This window comes from Podarcis vaucheri (assembly GCF_965113315.1).
Source record: "Podarcis vaucheri genome assembly, chromosome: 17".
NCBI classification, from domain to species: domain Eukaryota; kingdom Metazoa; phylum Chordata; class Lepidosauria; order Squamata; family Lacertidae; genus Podarcis; species Podarcis vaucheri.
The window spans coordinates 38515890-38533333 of NC_138755.1; the positions used below are offsets into that span (position 1 = coordinate 38515890).

Below are 17444 nucleotides of genomic sequence, written 5' to 3' on the forward strand. Positions count from 1 at the left end.
CTAGACCTCTCCTAAACCCTTTTACTTATTTATCTCAGCAAGCCTATGCAAACATACAATTTAGTTTACATACACTTGCTTTTAAGTTTTACCGATTTTAGCTGTTTATTATTTGACACTGATGCAAACCGCCAAGAGATTTTTTTAAAAAAAACACCAAGCCACTTGCAAATTCTTCTAAAGAAGTTAAATACTTGGAACACCCAGAAAAAGTGCTGCATGAATGCCTACTGTCCTAGCCAAAGCTGGTTTTCACGCGCCACAAAGAGAGTGCCGAAAGCATTTTGCAGAGAGGAAATGGCATGAGCAAGCACCTTGTGGAATTGAAATTAGTGGCACTATAAACAGTTCTCTCAAACGGGGGCAAGACTGGCTCTGATCGCTAATGACCTGATCAGAGGAATATTCTCTTATTTCAAAGCTACCGTCTTCATCCTCTCCAAAAAGAGCTAAGCCACACATCCTGCAAAAACAAATCAAACCCACCAGCGTTTGACACTGGAAGCACGCTGAAACCTATGGTACCTTCTTGAATGAATGAATATATACACTATACTATATATGCTTTCGTAGATTTTCACGGGTACAGGAATGCAGGTTTTGGTGTCTTCGGGTGTCTTCCCGTGTAAGAGTCGGGGTGTCTGTGCGACGTTTCGACGAGGTCTCACTCGTCATCTTCAGGCTGGTGCTTTCGGCTTCTTGTTACTGGAACAGAGCAGAATCTGGTGTTTGAGTTCCTATAAATACTGTTGAGGGGTGTGGTGTATAGCCTCCAACGTTCTGGGCAGAGAGGAAGTTCCTAGATTAGTGTGCCTCTTCTTCTTTTGTTCCTTAATTACTTGAGGGATATCTTGAGTGATTTCATGAGTGATATTCTGAATACCACTGGGTGGGTCATTAAGTGTAGATTAGTTGCTAAAGCTTTTGTGTCTTGACCTCTTGAGCTTGTGAAGAGTTTTTCTGAGAAGATGGCTGTGCTGCATTTAGTTGTGCTCTGGCTTGGCTTCGTGTATAGGGGCGAGCTGTGGTTTTGTGCCTTGTGCCAGCCAGATCTGTGTAGGGATTGCAGGGGGGTGCAGCATCCGGAGGTGCCACTATAGTTTGGCTACTGGATGGAGTCTGTAATATGTCTGTGGAGAGGGTCTGGGTTTGGGTCTGGTGTGGTTGATTGGTGACGGCGTTCTGTGTGCCTCTGGTTCTGGTGTCGGTTTTTGTGGGGAGGGCTAATTTCCAGATGTCTGGCAGGCGGGACGTGTCGTCACGCTTGTTCATGTTGTGAGGGTGTTTCTCTATCTCGATGGCTTCCATGATTATTCTCTTGTGGTGATGTTCCATGTTAAAGAGCAATTTGGAATCTGCAAAATTAATTTCGTGTCCTGTTTCTTTCATGTGTTGGAAAAGAGAGGAAGTTTTTTCTTCTTTTTTGACGGCATTCTTGTGTTCTGCGATACGTGCATTTATTCGTCTGTTTGTTTGTCCAATGTACGTGGCTGGGCAGACTTTGCAGGGTATTTCATAGACCCCTTGGTTTTCCAGCTGGATTTTGTCTTTTGGGTTTCTGAGGATATTGGCTATTTTTTGGTTGGTGCAGAAGGCTGTTTTGATATTGTGTTTATGGAGGATTTTGCTGATTTTGTCTGTAGTGCCCTTGATATAAGGAAGGAGGGCCATGCCATTGTTATCTTCTGTGTCTTGGTTTTTGGGGGGTGTTTCTTTTTGGATTAGCTTCGTAACCCTGTTTTTCTGGTATCCATTGGCGATTAACACATTTGAGAGATTCTGTAACTCAGTTGTCAAGTGGTCTTTGTCAGCCAGGCGTTTGGTTCTGGAGATGAAAAAAACACACACCAACCGCTACTTACATGCACAATCACACCACCACCCTGCACAAATAAACTCCGTAGCCAAGACTCTCATCTCCAGAACCAAACGCCTGGCTGACAAAGACCACTTGACAACTGAGTTACAGAATCTCTCAAATGTGTTAATCGCCAATGGATACCAGAAAAACAGGGTTACGAAGCTAATCCAAAAAGAAACACCCCCCAAAAACCAAGACACAGAAGATAACAATGGCATGGCCCTCCTTCCTTATATCAAGGGCACTACAGACAAAATCAGCAAAATCCTCCATAAACACAATATCAAAACAGCCTTCTGCACCAACCAAAAAATAGCCAATATCCTCAGAAACCCAAAAGACAAAATCCAGCTGGAAAACCAAGGGGTCTATGAAATACCCTGCAAAGTCTGCCCAGCCACGTACATTGGACAAACAAACAGACGAATAAATGCACGTATCGCAGAACACAAGAATGCCGTCAAAAAAGAAGAAAAAACTTCCTCTCTTTTCCAACACATGAAAGAAACAGGACACGAAATTAATTTTGCAGATTCCAAATTGCTCTTTAACATGGAACATCACCACAAGAGAATAATCATGGAAGCCATCGAGATAGAGAAACACCCTCACAACATGAACAAGCGTGACGACACGTCCCGCCTGCCAGACATCTGGAAATTAGCCCTCCCCACAAAAACCGACACCAGAACCAGAGGCACACAGAACGCCGTCACCAATCAACCACACCAGACCCAAACCCAGACCCTCTCCACAGACATATTACAGACTCCATCCAGTAGCCAAACTATAGTGGCACCTCCGGATGCTGCACCCCCCTGCAATCCCTACACAGATCTGGCTGGCACAAGGCACAAAACCACAGCTCGCCCCTATACACGAAGCCAAGCCAGAGCACAACTAAATGCAGCACAGCCATCTTCTCAGAAAAACTCTTCACAAGCTCAAGAGGTCAAGACACAAAAGCTTTAGCAACTAATCTACACTTAATGACCCACCCAGTGGTATTCAGAATATCACTCATGAAATCACTCAAGATATCCCTCAAGTAATTAAGGAACAAAAGAAGAAGAGGCACACTAATCTAGGAACTTCCTCTCTGCCCAGAACGTTGGAGGCTATACACCACACCCCTCAACAGTATTTATAGGAACTCAAACACCAGATTCTGCTCTGTTCCAGTAACAAGAAGCCGAAAGCACCAGCCTGAAGATGACGAGTGAGACCTCGTCGAAACGTCGCACAGACACCCCGACTCTTACACGGGAAGACACCCGAAGACACCAAAACCTATACTATATATATATATATATATATATCACAACAGATCTATTGTTTTTGTTACTGTATTTATATTTATGCCATTCCCCTTTTCACCTGTGATATCACACAGACATTTAAGCTCTTGCAATGTGAAAGAAGAATATGCTTTTCTTACCTACCTTGGTCAGCAATGCATGTGAAGCAAGTAACAAATGAGAATCACACCTGCCTTCCACAATCTCTGCACTCAGGCAGGTGGATGCTGAGGAGGGAGGTGAATACGCTTTAATACTTGTGGGCTGTACCGTAAGCCGTGCTAGGTAAATATTGAGTGGCGTAAACAAAGGACCACAAAGTACAATCCGAAACCTCCTGTGTTTCCACTCGCCCTGTTCCCAACTATAAACCATTTGACCTCAACTGTTTACTTGTTCACTTTTCAGTGGCAAACATTAGACAAGCTATAATCCTTTAAAGTGTAGCCTGTGTAATAATTGATCCGAGAAACCTTGTCTCTGACAGTAGCAATAACTTAAAGGAGGACTCAGAACAACTTGTTTTGTTTGGCAGTGGGACTTTTTTTGCAAAATCCAACTATATGTCTTTTTTTATGGGTGGCTTAATGTATAACTGGAACTATCAGAAACTCTGATGTATTTAATTTACAAAGATCAGATTATTGTATATTGGCAATGCGGACTGCAGGGCAAAACTGGGTGTGCTAAATGCTGAGATAAGGCTTCATTTACTATGAGCTAATAGTACACTAATAGCTAAATGAGCCTTCTTTTTATACAATAAGGAACTGACGTGACATTCTTTGGCTCCAGGACTAATGGTACCCAGTTGGATCTTGACTTGCTGTTACATGAATGGAAGGGCTCCTTCTGTTTGTGGAAGAGACTCTGATCTAGCAGAGGCTCCTGCTGGAGGAATTAAGAGAGAGGCAAGTGTCACTAGTTCTCTCTGCCTCTTCCCCCCTCCCTGGTACTGTTCCAGTGCGTCCCCCAACCCTTTGGAGCAGCATTAAAGGGGGCTATAGGTGGAAGGAAGAATAAGTGAAAGTTGCCTTCCTCCTCCGTCCAAAAAGGTGTTGCATGAGTGAAAGCGCTGAGCAAATCCTGGATCCAACCCACTGCTTGTCAAAAATAATTTTTGAAAAAACCAGGCAAGAGGTAGCAGTCTGGCTGGCCTCAGGAAGTTGGATGTGTGTACAGTGGTACCTTGGGTTACAGCAGTGGCGTAGCGTGGATTGTCAGCACCCGGGGCAAGGCAAGTAATTTGTGCCCCCTAACCCGTGGATTTGCGCCCCCTAACCCTAACCCCCAGATGTTGCGCCCGGTGCGGCCGGCCCCCCCTGCACCCCCCACGCTACGCCACTGGGTTACAGACGCTTCGGGTTACAGACTCTGCTAACCCAGAAATAGCACCTTGGGTTAAGAACTTTGTTTCAGGATGAGAAGAGAAATCGCGCCGCAGTGGTGGCAGCGGGAGGCCCCATTAGCTAAAGTGGTATCTCAGGTTAAGAACAGCTTCAGGTTAAGAACGGACCTCTAGAACAAATTAAGTTCCTAACCCGAGGTACCACTGTAGTCCTCAAATACAGTTGTACCTCGGGAGTCAAATGTTTTTACTCCCAAACGCCGCAAACCCAGAAGTAAGTGTTCCGGTTTGTGAACTTTCTTTGGAACCCGAACATCCAGCGTGGCTTCCAATTGGCTGCAGGAGCTTCTTGCAGCTAACTGGAAGCCACGCTTTGGTTTCCGAATGTTTTGGAAGTGGAACGGACTTCCAGAACGGATTCCATTCGACTTCCGAGGTACAACTGTATACGTTTTGGAAGTGGAATGGACTTCCAGAATGCATTCTGTTCGCGACTGTATGGCTATCTTGCTGTAGGATCAGCACTGCCAATTTCCTGCTTTAAAATATAAATTAGTGGATTCTCAAGTTATGGCTTCCGAGTCAATTTTCAAGTATTCTCCAATAGGAATAATAAAGGAAAAGGGGATAGCGAGCTTTCTTCGAGTTTTCCATCACATGCTGAAGAGGAAACCCTTAGCTCTAAATAAGGATAGCTCTAAATAGGGATCTGCATTAAAAAAACCAACAGCTTGCCTCTTCACCGGTGCACGTGGCTGCAGCAAACTAGAAAGAACCTCTTGTGTGCAGGCCTCACCTCGCCCTCCCTGGTGCTCTTAGCCTGTGCTGAATTGCAATCCTAGAAGAAAAGTGCAATAGCTGAGTTTAAAGGAGGGCTGCCAACTATTTAATTTAGAGGTGGCGGTCTTCAATTTAAGAGAGGTTAAGAACCACTAATGTAAATCACATGGAGCAAATTTTATGCTGTCTCCTGTATATTTACTAGTGTTTGGAATTATATGCCTGCGCAATTGCCGGTACGTTTCTGTGAACACGCAAGCTTGCATCTGCTGTTTTTCTGTCTCGGGTTTCTCCTGCCTCTGGGGAGCCAAATTGCTCCTCAACCTTATAATTACGAATATAATAACGTAACGAGATGAACGGCAAAACATTAACTCGCCAGGTTGTATCAGACAAGATTCCTACTGACCCATGAGATAATTGTCTAGCCATGCTCTTTTATCTCTTGTCTGCACATATTTCATCTCTAGATGTTGATCACTGGCCATCGAGAGCTGGAGTCTAACAACATTGAGAGGATAGCACATTCGCTACCTCCAATCTAGACTTTGTGTTCCTGCCAAATTGGCCAAACATACTATACTTTCCCGTGTATAACACGCCCCTGTGTATAAGACACCCCCTATTTTGGGGGACTCCAATTTCAGAAAATGGCCCAAAGTTGATGAGCTTTTTGGGGGGAGGATTGGAGTTGTTGAGCTTCTTTTGTGGGTAAGGGTAAAGGTAAAAGTAAAGGGACCCCTGACCATTAGGTCCAGTCGTGGCCGACTCTGGGGTTGCGGTGCTCATCTCGCTTTACTGGCTGAGGGAGCCGCTGTACAGCTTCCGGGTCATGTGGCCAGCATGACTAAGCCTCTTCTGGCGAACCAGAGCAGCGCACGGAAATGCCGTTTACCTTCCCGCCAGAGCGGTATCTATTTATCTACTTGCACTTTGACGTGCTTTCGAACTGCTAGGTTGGCAGGAGCAGGGACCAAGCAACGGGAACTCACCCCATCGTGGGGATTCAAACCGCCGACCTTCTGATCGGCAAGCCCTAGGCTCTGTGGTTTAACCCACAGCGCCACCCGCGTCCCTTCTTTTGTGGAGGAATGCAGTAAATCACTAATTGGATGGTTGCAATTGGTTGCGCCGCTCGATGACAATCGCTCGCATCTGCAACAAGCGTCTGCCTGATCGCCAACACCGGAAGTAAATAGCAAGCACAATTGCCACAGTGGCAGCCAATCCTCAGCAGCCCTTGATGCAGCAACCAATCACACACAGATTTATCCACAGCCAATGCAAATAAACCCTTGCCACAGCCACCAATCACACACCAAATCGGCAATGACAATCAGCAGCTCACGGCTGCAACTGATCACCAGTTACCCCTACCAACTACCCGTGTATAAGACGCCCCCAGTTTTTAAACCTTAATTTAGAGTGAAAAAGCCTAGTCTTAACACGGAAAAGTACGGTATATTTGCGAGCCTCTTGCTTATGATGTTATTCCTTCACTGAACACATTCATAAGCCATCTTATCTGGATGTCCCATTCAATGCAGGAGTAACCACAGAGGATGTCCTTGGGTGGACGTTCTGCTATATATTTCCACTGGTTTAGTACCATGAAAGGACAAGTCATAGCAAGGCTGGAAAACCCCGCTGCCAGCCAGGGCAGACATTACCAAACTAGATGGACCAATTGCCTCCTTCAACAGCTTCATATTTATATACCGTATTTTTCGCTCTATAGGACACACTTTTTCCCTCCTAAAAAGCAAGGGAAAAAGTGTGTGCATCCTGTGGAGCGAATGCAGGGGGGAGGCAGGCAGGAAAAGCCCCCAAGAGCCGCACACAAGCTCTGTGCGGCTCTTGCGGGCTTTTCCCCAGGAGGGAGAAGGAACTGACTGGCCGCATCAGTCCCTTCTCCCACCTCCTAGAAAAGCCCACAGGAGCCACACACCCTTTAAAGAGCGCGCCACTCTTGGGGGCTTTTCCCCGAGGAGGGACAAGGGACTGACTGGCTGCGTCAGTCCCTTCTCCCTCCTAGTAGAAAAGCCCACAGGAGCCGTGCGCTCCTTAAAGGGTGCGTGGCTCCTGTGGGCTTTTGCGGAAGATGAGGGAATTCCCCCACCACCGGCAAAAGCAGGGAGAAGGTCTGGGAGCAGCGCACAGGGCCTGTCCGCTGCTCCCAGAGCTGGGGGGGATCGTATTTTTTTCCTTGATTTCCCCCTCTGAAAACTAGGTGCGCCCTATGGTCAGGTGCGCCCTATGGAGCGAAAAATACGGTACATAACTGGTGGAGCAACAGACTCTTAATCTCAGGGTTGTTGGTTGAAGCCCCGTGTTGGGCAAAAAGATTCCTGTGTTGCAGGGCTTTGGACTAGACAGGATGACTTTTGTGGTCCTTTCAAACTTTGCAATTCTATGACTACAAGCCACTGCCATGGGGGTGGGGAGTCTATAGGGTCTCCCTAGATGCTGTTGGACTCCAACTCCCATCAGCCCCAGCCAGCATATTCCCATGCTCAGGGATGATGGGAGATGGAGTCCAGCAACAGGTTCCCCAGGAAGCGATACTGAAGTGAGCCGTCTTTGAGAGTGCTGCGCCAATGCAACGAAGTATTCTGCTGTGAAAAGCATGCTAATAAAAACAAGAGAACTTACCTGGTGTATGTCCTGGCCTATAAGAATAATGGATGTTAGTTTTTGCCCTGTGCACTGATGTACAACCCTGTACGTGTCCACCTGGAATCATAGAATTGTAGCGTTGCAAGCGTCAACTAGTCCAACACTCTGCAACTCAGGAATCTCAATGGAAAAATCCAGTAAATCTAGCTGCCATAAATGGAATTTATTCCCAGGGTAAGTGTGTATAAGATTGCCCCATCGTTGTAGTAATTAATTGTGGCATATATCATTTGTTAAATTCTTTGTCATTTTTATTCTTATAGATTTGCGGACGCCCAAATAAGCAATTTGAGCAGTGCTATTTAGATAAAGGCCAAACATATATAATTGAACTTTAAACCCACTCGCTGGCTCACTTTTCCTCCATGTGATGCTTCCCTTAGCAGACGATGGTCATGGGTTCTGCTCGCTAGCTGTACAGTTTGTGTGTTCAGCTGGAGCCAATTTGCGGATTAAAAGGAACACGGGTGGTGCTGTGGGTTAAACCACAGAGCCTAGGACTTGCCGATCAGAAGGTCGGCAGTTCAAATCCCTGCGACAGGGTGAGCTCCCGTTGCTCCCTGCTCCTGCCAACCTAGCAGTTCGAAAGCACGTCCAAGTACAAGTAGATAAATAGGTACCTCTCCAGCGGGAAGGTAAATGGTGTTTCTGTGCGCTGCTCTGGTTCACCAGAAGCGGCTTACTCATGCTGGCCACATGACCCGGAAGCTGTGCGATGGCTCCCTCGGCCAATAAAGCGAGATGAGTGCCACAACCCCAGAGTCGGCCACGACTGGACCTAATGGTCAGGGGTCCCTTTACCTTTACCTTTACGCTGGATTAGCCCACAAATAACAAGAGGTGAGAGCAGCATGAAAGAGGTTTAAGCAGATGGGGCTACTGTGACGGAAAAGTTCGTTAGCAAACTTTTTCAGCAAGGGGCCGGGCTATTGTCCCTCAGACCTTGTGGGGGCCGGACTATATTTTTTGGGGGGAATTGAACGAATTCCTATGCCCCACAAATAACCCAGAGATGCATTTTAAATAAAAAATTCTACTCATGTAAAAACAAGCCGATTCCTGGACCATCCGCGGGCCGGATTTAGAAGGTGATTGGACCGGATCCGGCCCCCGGGCCTTAGTTTGCCAACCCATGGGATAGAGGTTGGGAGATAGGCAGGGAGATAGGGAGTGAGAGGAGAGAGAGAGTTGGTTCTGAGTAGAAACATCCACTCTGAGGAATATATCACAAGCTAGAGAAAGGAGTCTCTGAGCTTAAATGTGAAGGACAATGTGTGGTGTCCTGTAAGAGTAATATACCAGGAATTAACTGGGAGGCTGAGCCAGGAGAAGTAGAAGCTGTGAGTCTACTTAGGTCTCATTCCAGTCAGGAGGGGAGAGAGTCTTCTACAAAAAGAGAAGACTCCCAAACCAGTTAAGAGGGGTGTGGTGATCCCTTGGGTCTGTTACTTGGAGTACCTCAGGAGTAGGGTTGTCTAAGGGGTGTGTAACTGAAAGAAAATACCACCTTATTTAAGAACCAAAGTATTAAGGAGCAACAGCTGTGCAACAACTGAGAAAGAACTGAAATGAAATAGCATTACAGTCATACCTCGGGTTGCAAATGCTTCAGGTTGCATTTTTTCGGGTTACAGACCCGCCGAAACCCAAAAGTACCAGAACGGGTTACTTCTGGGTTTTGGGGGTTGCACATGTGCAGAAGCGCTGAATCGCAACCCGTGCATGCGCAGACGTGCTGTTGTGGGTTGCGAACGTGCATCCCGCACGGATCATGTTCGCAACCCGAGCATCCATGTATAATCTGAAGTATCCTATGTTTTACCCACTTGTGTCATAAACGTCCTTTGTTTAATAAAATCTTTCTTGTTTATTTGATCAAATCCTGCCTGAGACTCCACATGATTAAGTTTTCCCTCACACAAGTCCCCCACAAGGTAGTCTGGGGTAGTTTGTGGGAATCTGTAGAATTGGTGTTCTGTGAGGTGGGTGCATTATATTTAAGGGAGGGCAGGCCCAACGGCGCCAGGGGAGAAAGTGCCGTCACACCGTCGCAGCTACGTATTCAGACCCTCCAAGTGTCCCTATTTTCCAGGGACAGTCCCAGGGCAGCTGTTTACCAGCTCCATCTGGTACGTAGGCTGAGACCCTATCTGCCTGCGGACTGTCTCGCCAGAGTGGTGCATGCTCTGGTTATCTCCCGCTTGGACTACTGCAATGCGCTCTACGTGGGGCTACCTTTGAAGGTGACTCGGAAACTACAACTAATCCAGAATGCAGAAGTTAGACTGGTGAATGGGAGTGGCCGCCGAGACCATATAACACCGGTCTTGAAAGACCTGCAATGGCTCCCAGCACGTTTCCGAGCACAATTCAAAGTGTTGGTGCTGACCTTTAAAGCCCTAAACGGCCTTGGTCCAGTATACCTGAAGGAGCGTCTCCACCCCCATCATTCTGCCCGGACACTGAGGTCCAGCGCCGAGGGCCTTCTGGCGGTTCCCTCGCTGCGAGAAGCAAAGCTACAGGGAACCAGGCAGAGGGCCTTCTCGGTAGTGGCACCCGCCCTGTGGAACGCCCTTCCACCAGATGTCAAAGCGATAAACATCTACCTGACATTCAGAAGACATCTTAAGGCAGCCCTGTTCAGGGAAGTTTTTAACGTGTGATATTTTACTGTATTTTGGTTTCCATGGAAGCCGCCCAGAGTGGCTGGGGAGGCCCAGCCAGATGGGCGGGGTATAAATAATAAATTATTATTATTATTATTATTATTATTATTATTATTATTATTATTATTAATTTATTTACAGAAGCCGTCCCGGTTTCTGATTTGATCTCAGAATGCCCTGCTTTTCCTTAGGTCGTCCCTGTTTTCATCAGAGAAATGCTGGAGGGTGTGGAGTTATGCGCCCCCGAGCCCAGGAGATAAGTAACTATGCAGCCTTTAGAAGACAGCTGAAGGCAACCATGTATAGGGAAGATTTTTTTAAAATGTTTAATGTTTTGTTATGTTTTTATATACCGTATGTCGGAAGCCAGAGTGGCTGGGGCAACCCAGTCATGTGGGCAGGGTATAAAATCTGGAATGATTTATCTTAAATGCTATAAATGCTTCCAACACGTGGGGATTTCCAAATCTCTGCTAGGAAGAGTGAGCGATTAAGTCACCGGGTGCCATTTCTGTGTCACTGTTAGCTATACTTGCCTCGCCGATTGACATGTGGTACCGTGGCAATGCCTTCATTGCTGGGTGCCATTTTCTCCGTGCTGCTTCAGAGTCCCCAGTAGACTTGGCCAGCATTTATTGGCCTTGCTGCTGCGCTTTAAAAACAAGAGACAGTTTATAAGGTGAGGAAATTGAATCTGGTTTGGATAAATCATAAGGAAGGAGTTTAAGAAACCGAGTCTTAAACTATGGCTGTGTACGCTCTGCAGAAAAACAAATAAAAATCTCACATCTAGGCAAAGCAAATAATTCAACCGGTCTAAACTTTGTAAACCATAAATTTGGGGTTTCTTTTTTGTTTTGCATGATTTAGTCTACATTTCTCCTCTCTTTTGCTAGCTTTTATCTTAGTTTTGCAAATTATGTGATTGGCAAGCAAAGAGATTCATCTGCAAGGAAGCCTTTTTAAAAATCAGATATTTTAGAAACATAAAACCCAAATTCTGCTTTTTAAATAAGTCATGAAAACTAGAATAAGTTTACCCTGAAATTGAGTCTTTTTTTGAAACAGCTTGTCCCAAACTGGCAGCATTCACAAGGTGGGCAAGACAGGCCAGATTTGTAGGGAATCTTCCTTTCACTATCAATTTGTATATTTTTTTCAATAATATCCAGAACTTCTATTACTTTGCCCCTTGAACCCATCTGAGGAAACAGTAGATGTTGCTTATATTGTACCTTAGGCTTTCTAAATGAATTGACTTCGGAATCTTGGTTCTAGTCCCAGTTCCTCTTAATATTGTATCCAAATCACACTTGACCCAGTAATTGTTAATATTTAATTAGTGTATCCATATTTATAACCCAACAGTTTCCTTTGCTTTTTAACCAAGAAATGGGTTGGCAGACAAGTGAACTTACTGGTCAGATATTGTCAATTGATGATCTGGGCTGTGGTTTAATATTGTCAAATATTCAGTGAAGCCAAGAATTCCCCCACCTCCTGCAAAAGCCCACAGTTTGGGGAGAAGGGGACAGAAGTGTGCAGCCTGTGCGATTCTCCCAGACCTTCTCCCTGCTTTTGCAGAAGCCCGCAGAAGCCGTGCTCTCTTTAAAGTGCCTGCGCGGCTTCTCCTGGCTTTCCTGGGAGGTGGGGGAATTCCCTCACCTCTCACAAAAGCTCGCAGAACCCGCGCAACCCCTTTAAAGAGTGCGCGGCTTCCCCTGGCTTTTCTGGGAGGTGGGGGGATTCCCTCACCTCTCGCCTGCCTCCCCCCCCTGCATTCGCTCCATAGGACGCACACACATTTTCCCTTGCTTTTTAGGAGGGGAAAAGTGTGTCCTATAGAGCGAAAAATACGGTACTTTGGCAAGACTTTCTTGAAAAGCAGTATACAAATTATACTACCTACATGCCTACATGCAGTTCTGCATAGAAACATCACAGATGTAATTTCGTCATTTCAAATCTTTTGGCTCAGTGTGTGTGTGTGTGTGTGTGCGCGCGCGCGCACCTCCCATGAATGGATTTTTGGTTTTTACTTCAAGTTCCTTCAAAGCAGTGGCACTCTTAAATCCTACCACAAACCTGCTTATTGGTGTTGTCATGGAGGGTGATATATTTCCTTTAGCATTTTTAAATCGGTTTGACATTATTTGTCGTTTTAGATTGGATACCTTCTTTGAGCAGTATCAGGAAAGTGGGTGAAAATAGGACAAGCTCTTAAAATTTAGTATCCACGCTTTCCCCACCCTACTCAAATGCTTTCTTTTTCAATCCAAGAAGATACTGGGTTGTTGTTTTTTGGTGGAAGCTGGTAAAACTATCTAGCACCTGTTACATTAAGGTGAAACGATGCAAACATTCAGCCCAGATAATATTCAGAGCAGCAGTTCCTTTGCTAGCAAGCAGCATGTAAAACAGAAATGCTATCCAGAGTTCACTTATAGACCTGTTCTAAAGGCATATAGATGCTACCCTAAGACCAGTATCTGCTAGAAAATTAATATGTCAGTGTATGAAACTAAAGGAAGAAGAATCCATTTTATGTCATCCTGTGAAAGTCTGGGGTGAAATAAATGAATGCAATTAGAAGGCTATCCAGGCTGAAATTGCCTTATAAGCTTGCTATCAAAACTGGGCGATGTGTCACAGTTCAGCATTATCCTGATGCTCAGCTCAGATACAAATTCCCACGCCACCCGCTGCCCAAATGCGGAGGGATGATTTATCTAATTTAGGACTGTGCTTTTTCAAGCCGGTTGGCTTTTGCTTCTGTCGCCTGTTTTTCTCCGTAAAAATCACGACAGACTAGGACTTGAAATACATTTAACGCTCGCCCAGAAGCTCACTCACCTCCATCGAGCAGGGAGCTAATGATTCTTTTGTTTGCATCTCTCTCCTTTTGAAAGCTGCCTCTCGCACAGTCTCATTCCTCCGGCACACACACTGCTGATGGAAGCTCCCAGGATCAGCTAACAGAGCAAGGCTGGCTCTGTTAGTGGGAAATCGCAGGCCTCGTATTTTAGCAGCTTGAAGGCTCTCATTGTTGTGCTCACAGTTCCGTCCCTCGGATGTGCCCTCCTTATTCATAGGCATTTCACAACGGCGATCTTACAATATCGTCGGGCGTTCGGTGGGAAGAAACGGGGAATATTAGCAAATCCTGCGTGGGAAATTAAAACCACAACCTCCCCCCCCCCTGGCAGTTTGAGATTAAATGTGAGATCTTCCCTTTGTAGCTTGACCTTTGCTCCGTGATTTACTTTTAAAACTACGGGTGGAACAAGCTTTTTGTGTCTGTGCTACTTGCTTTTAGATTAAACATCAGACTGGTTTCCGTTGCCTGAAATGGGGGGGGGTGTTAGACAAGCTGTCAGGTCAGTTAGATTTCAGCACAGCTTAAGGAAAATCCTGCTGTGGTAACATTGCGCTCTTTGCTCATCCCGGGACGTTCTCCTTTTTCCATCTCGCTCCCGAGGCCAGGTAATTCTAACAGTGAGGCTTGGTTCTGCTTATCCAAACATCTTCTGATTTCAAAAATACTGGCTCCCAGGCCAGATCCATGGAGAGAGCCTGGGCTAAACCAGATGAATACGTTTCAAAGATGGGAATGGAGCATGGTAGCATCTGGAGTTTTCTGACTTTTCAGACCCTTGTACTGGTGGCCTGAGATCACACCATTTTCGAGAGGCCACTCTGATCAGTGTTTCTCAAACTTGGGTCCCCAGCTGCAACTCCCATCATCCCTGACCGCTGGTCCTACTAGCTAGGGATGATGGGAGTTGTAGTCCAACAACAGCTGTTTGAGAAACACTGACTTGAATGCTAGTTGGCTGGCAACCCTAAGGCACTGACATTGCTTAATATAGTGCAATCGAGGGGAAATGTGTCTGGAAGTTACTATATCGCAGCCCTGGAGTTCATGGCTCCCAGCTTTTTAAAACCTGCCAGCTCTCGCCTAAAGAGCAGGGGAAGTTGAACATTTGAGTTGGCTAGCACTTGTCCTCCTTGGGCTGGATGCTGGACCCCGCAGAGAAGGCAACAAGGCAGGTCAGGGGTTGGTGGACCAGGGATGGCTCTGACAGAAGCTGAGAGTTGACTCAGCCTTTTCAAGATTCTGGTTTTAGGCTACCTTGCTCAGGTGCCACTCCTTGGTGGCTAACTTTAGGTTCTTAAAGGGCCAAGCCTCTGATCAGAGGATGGGCACTCCTACTGGCATGCTCCCTGAACCGCAGGACCATTTACCGTATTTTTCGCCCTATAGGATGCACCGGCCCATAGGACGCACCTAGATTTTTGGGGGGGGGAATAAAGGGAAAAAAATTCTCCCCCCCCAGGCGCAGGGCTCGGAAGCTCGGGCTTTGGCAGCTTTGGCATAGCTCTGGGAGCTTGCGGGGCTGGAGGAGCGGAAAGCCCTCCGCCAGCCTTCTCCCGCTGTCCCCCGAGTTTGCGGGGCTGGCGACGGGGAGGAGCAGGCTTCTCCCCCCCGCCAGCCTTCTAGCCAAGTCAGGGGACAGCGGGAAAGGTGCGCTGCGCCTCTCCCGCTGTCCCCCGAGTTTGCGGGGCTGGCGACGGGGCTCTCCTGAAGCCTGGAGAGCAAGAGGGGTCGGTGCGCACCGACCCCTCTCACTCTCCAGGCTTCAGCAACAGCCTGCATTCGCCCCATAGGACGCACACACATTTCCCCTTCATTTTTGGAGGGGAAAAAGTGCGTCCTATAGGGCTAAAAATACGGTCGGTCCATTTGGAGCCCCAGGGATAGGTGCCTGTGGTGCCTGAACTCTGGCCCTACAGATATGGGAAGTTCTTCTGGGGGCTCATGCTGATGAGGCTGTGGTCCCCTGATCACCAGAAGCAATCTCGGAGCCCTGGCCCTGGTCTGGCTCCATAGCTGGAGACTCTTCAGCCTCTAAGTCCAAGTCCTAACTGCAGATGACACCACTGCTGCTTGGTTTGGCTTAATGAAGCAAAATCCTTCTTTGTGAGGTGCTCTCCGAGGTCCTGGAAAGCCTCCCCTTCTTGTTTCCTACACGAACTGGACTTTCCTCAGCTCCCTGTAGCCTTTTCATCTGGCTGGGGAAAGGAGATATGCTGTAACCGGGCCATCATGTGAGCTTGTTGCATATACAGTTCAGCGACACTGATATAATATTGTTGCTGTGATGCATAAAATATAATGTGCCTGCAGCTCCATCTCACATGTGGGATCAGATGCATGGCATCCCTTTGTCCAAATACCGGTGCCAGTTCATTCTTCTATAGATACGCGTGGTATGATAAAAATCCTCTCAAAATAGATTTCTTGCATTGCCAAACTCAGTAAGATATTTTGATGTCCTCCACCTCCTTTTTGTGATGGCAGCACGTGCTGTATTTGGCTGGCACAAAACTAAAGTTAATTATTTTTTTGCTTGTTCGCTGTGTAAGTAAATATTTTAATAGTACATAAGGGATCATCTGGTAGAGACGCAGCTAACTAACCTCAGGGTACAGAACTGTTTTCTCCCCTCAAAGGTGTACTCTTCCTTGAATGAACAACTTGGAAGTTTTGCTTAGTTACCAAAAGTGGCTCCATGCATAAAATCATCTATGATCGTTTTCAGAAAATTGAGGCCATGGGGTTTGCTCATACAAAAATATTGCATTTAAGACAATACTTATTTCATTTGTATACCACCTTTCTGTCAAGGCGCCCAAAGCAGTTTAAAATTTAAAGTAATAAGATAAATGATAACATGTAAAATTGGGGTGAAGGAAATCAGTCGGACTGGAGCAGAACCTGATGCTGTCTGTACCTGCCTTCTTTCCATTCTTCCTCCTCCACTGCGAGAAGCCAAGTTACAGCGAACCAGGCAGAGGGCCTTCTCGGTAGTGGCACCCACCAGATGTCAAAGAGAAAAACAACTACCAGACTTTTAGAAGATATTTGAAGGCAGCCCTGTATAGGGAAGCTTTTAATGTTTAATAGGTTATTGTATTTTAATATTCTGTTGGAAGCAGCCCAGAGTGGATGGGGAAACCCAGCCAGATGGGCGGGGTATAAATAATAAATTATTATTACTATTATTATTATTATTATTATTGACAGGAAAGTCATGCCTATGATCTTGGAAGTCTCATGGGTCATTTGCTCATGCAAGTTGTCATTTTATGAATAAGCATGATTTCTCTGGCCCAAAGTCTTCGCATTTAATGGGGAATTGACTTGGTTTGCAACGGATCTAATCAAATGTTTTCTGCAGGGAGGCCAATGGGACACTTCATTACAATTTCACCAACCTGGATAACTTCATGGATCTTCTTTGGGAAAACAAGCTACGTCCAGGTAAATCTAATCACTTGTTTTTTTTATAAAAAAATACTGCCAATTCTAAGCTCCGTTAAACAATGTATAGCTTAAGTTGTTAGGAGTTCTGTACAGTGCTTTGCTTTCTTTGAGAACAGCAGAAATTTAACACGCCAATGTTAAGTTAAACTTCCACCAACTTTAATGAGCAAGGGGCAAGGGCAAATTGTGAGTTTCTGCAATTTCTACAATAATGTAAGCACTGAAGTGTAGGCTCCCAACTCAGCTGAATGGTGTCCTTTTACTTCGGAACTCAAGGGAAACGCATGGCTTGCCAGCAGTACATGTGAAAAGGATCTAGGGGTTTTTTTAGCTGAGAAGTTTAACATGAGTCAGCAGTGTAATGCAGCAGCAAAAACGACTGCATCAACAGAAGTATAGTGTTCCGATCAAGGGAAGGAATAGCTCTGCTTTATTCTGCCTTGGACACAGGAGTCCTGTGTCCTGCACTGGATGCGACAATAGAAGA

General features: G+C 46.1%; 2 protein-coding genes across 7 annotated transcripts in view; one reads left to right on the plus strand and one right to left on the minus strand.

Annotated features, from left to right (window-relative positions):
- Nucleotides 1-17444, plus strand: part of IDUA (alpha-L-iduronidase) — a 66315-nt gene that overhangs the window by 21699 nt on the left and 27172 nt on the right. The window contains exons 1-2 of one of the 2 annotated variants that reach the window (XM_082204868.1): nucleotides 15415-15900; nucleotides 16872-16954. In XM_082204868.1, the coding sequence (XP_082060994.1) occupies nucleotides 15806-15900; nucleotides 16872-16954 (178 nt within the window). In that variant the 5' untranslated portion in view covers nucleotides 15415-15805. Of the gene's footprint in view, nucleotides 1-15414; nucleotides 15901-16871; nucleotides 16955-17444 lie in introns of those variants that run through there. The other variant, XM_082204867.1, reaches the window with a different exon arrangement.
- The window catches only part of SLC26A1 (solute carrier family 26 member 1), a 56374-nt gene that overhangs the window by 16081 nt on the left and 22849 nt on the right, over nucleotides 1-17444 (minus strand). For 2 of the 5 annotated variants that reach the window (XM_082204843.1, XM_082204840.1), the window contains exon 1: nucleotides 3304-3839. The exons of 1 other annotated variant lie outside the window; for it this stretch is intronic. The gene's annotated coding sequence lies outside the window, so the exon portion shown is untranslated. Of the gene's footprint in view, nucleotides 1-3299; nucleotides 3840-17444 lie in introns of those variants that run through there. 2 more of the 5 variants (XM_082204841.1, XM_082204839.1) reach the window with 1 other exon arrangement.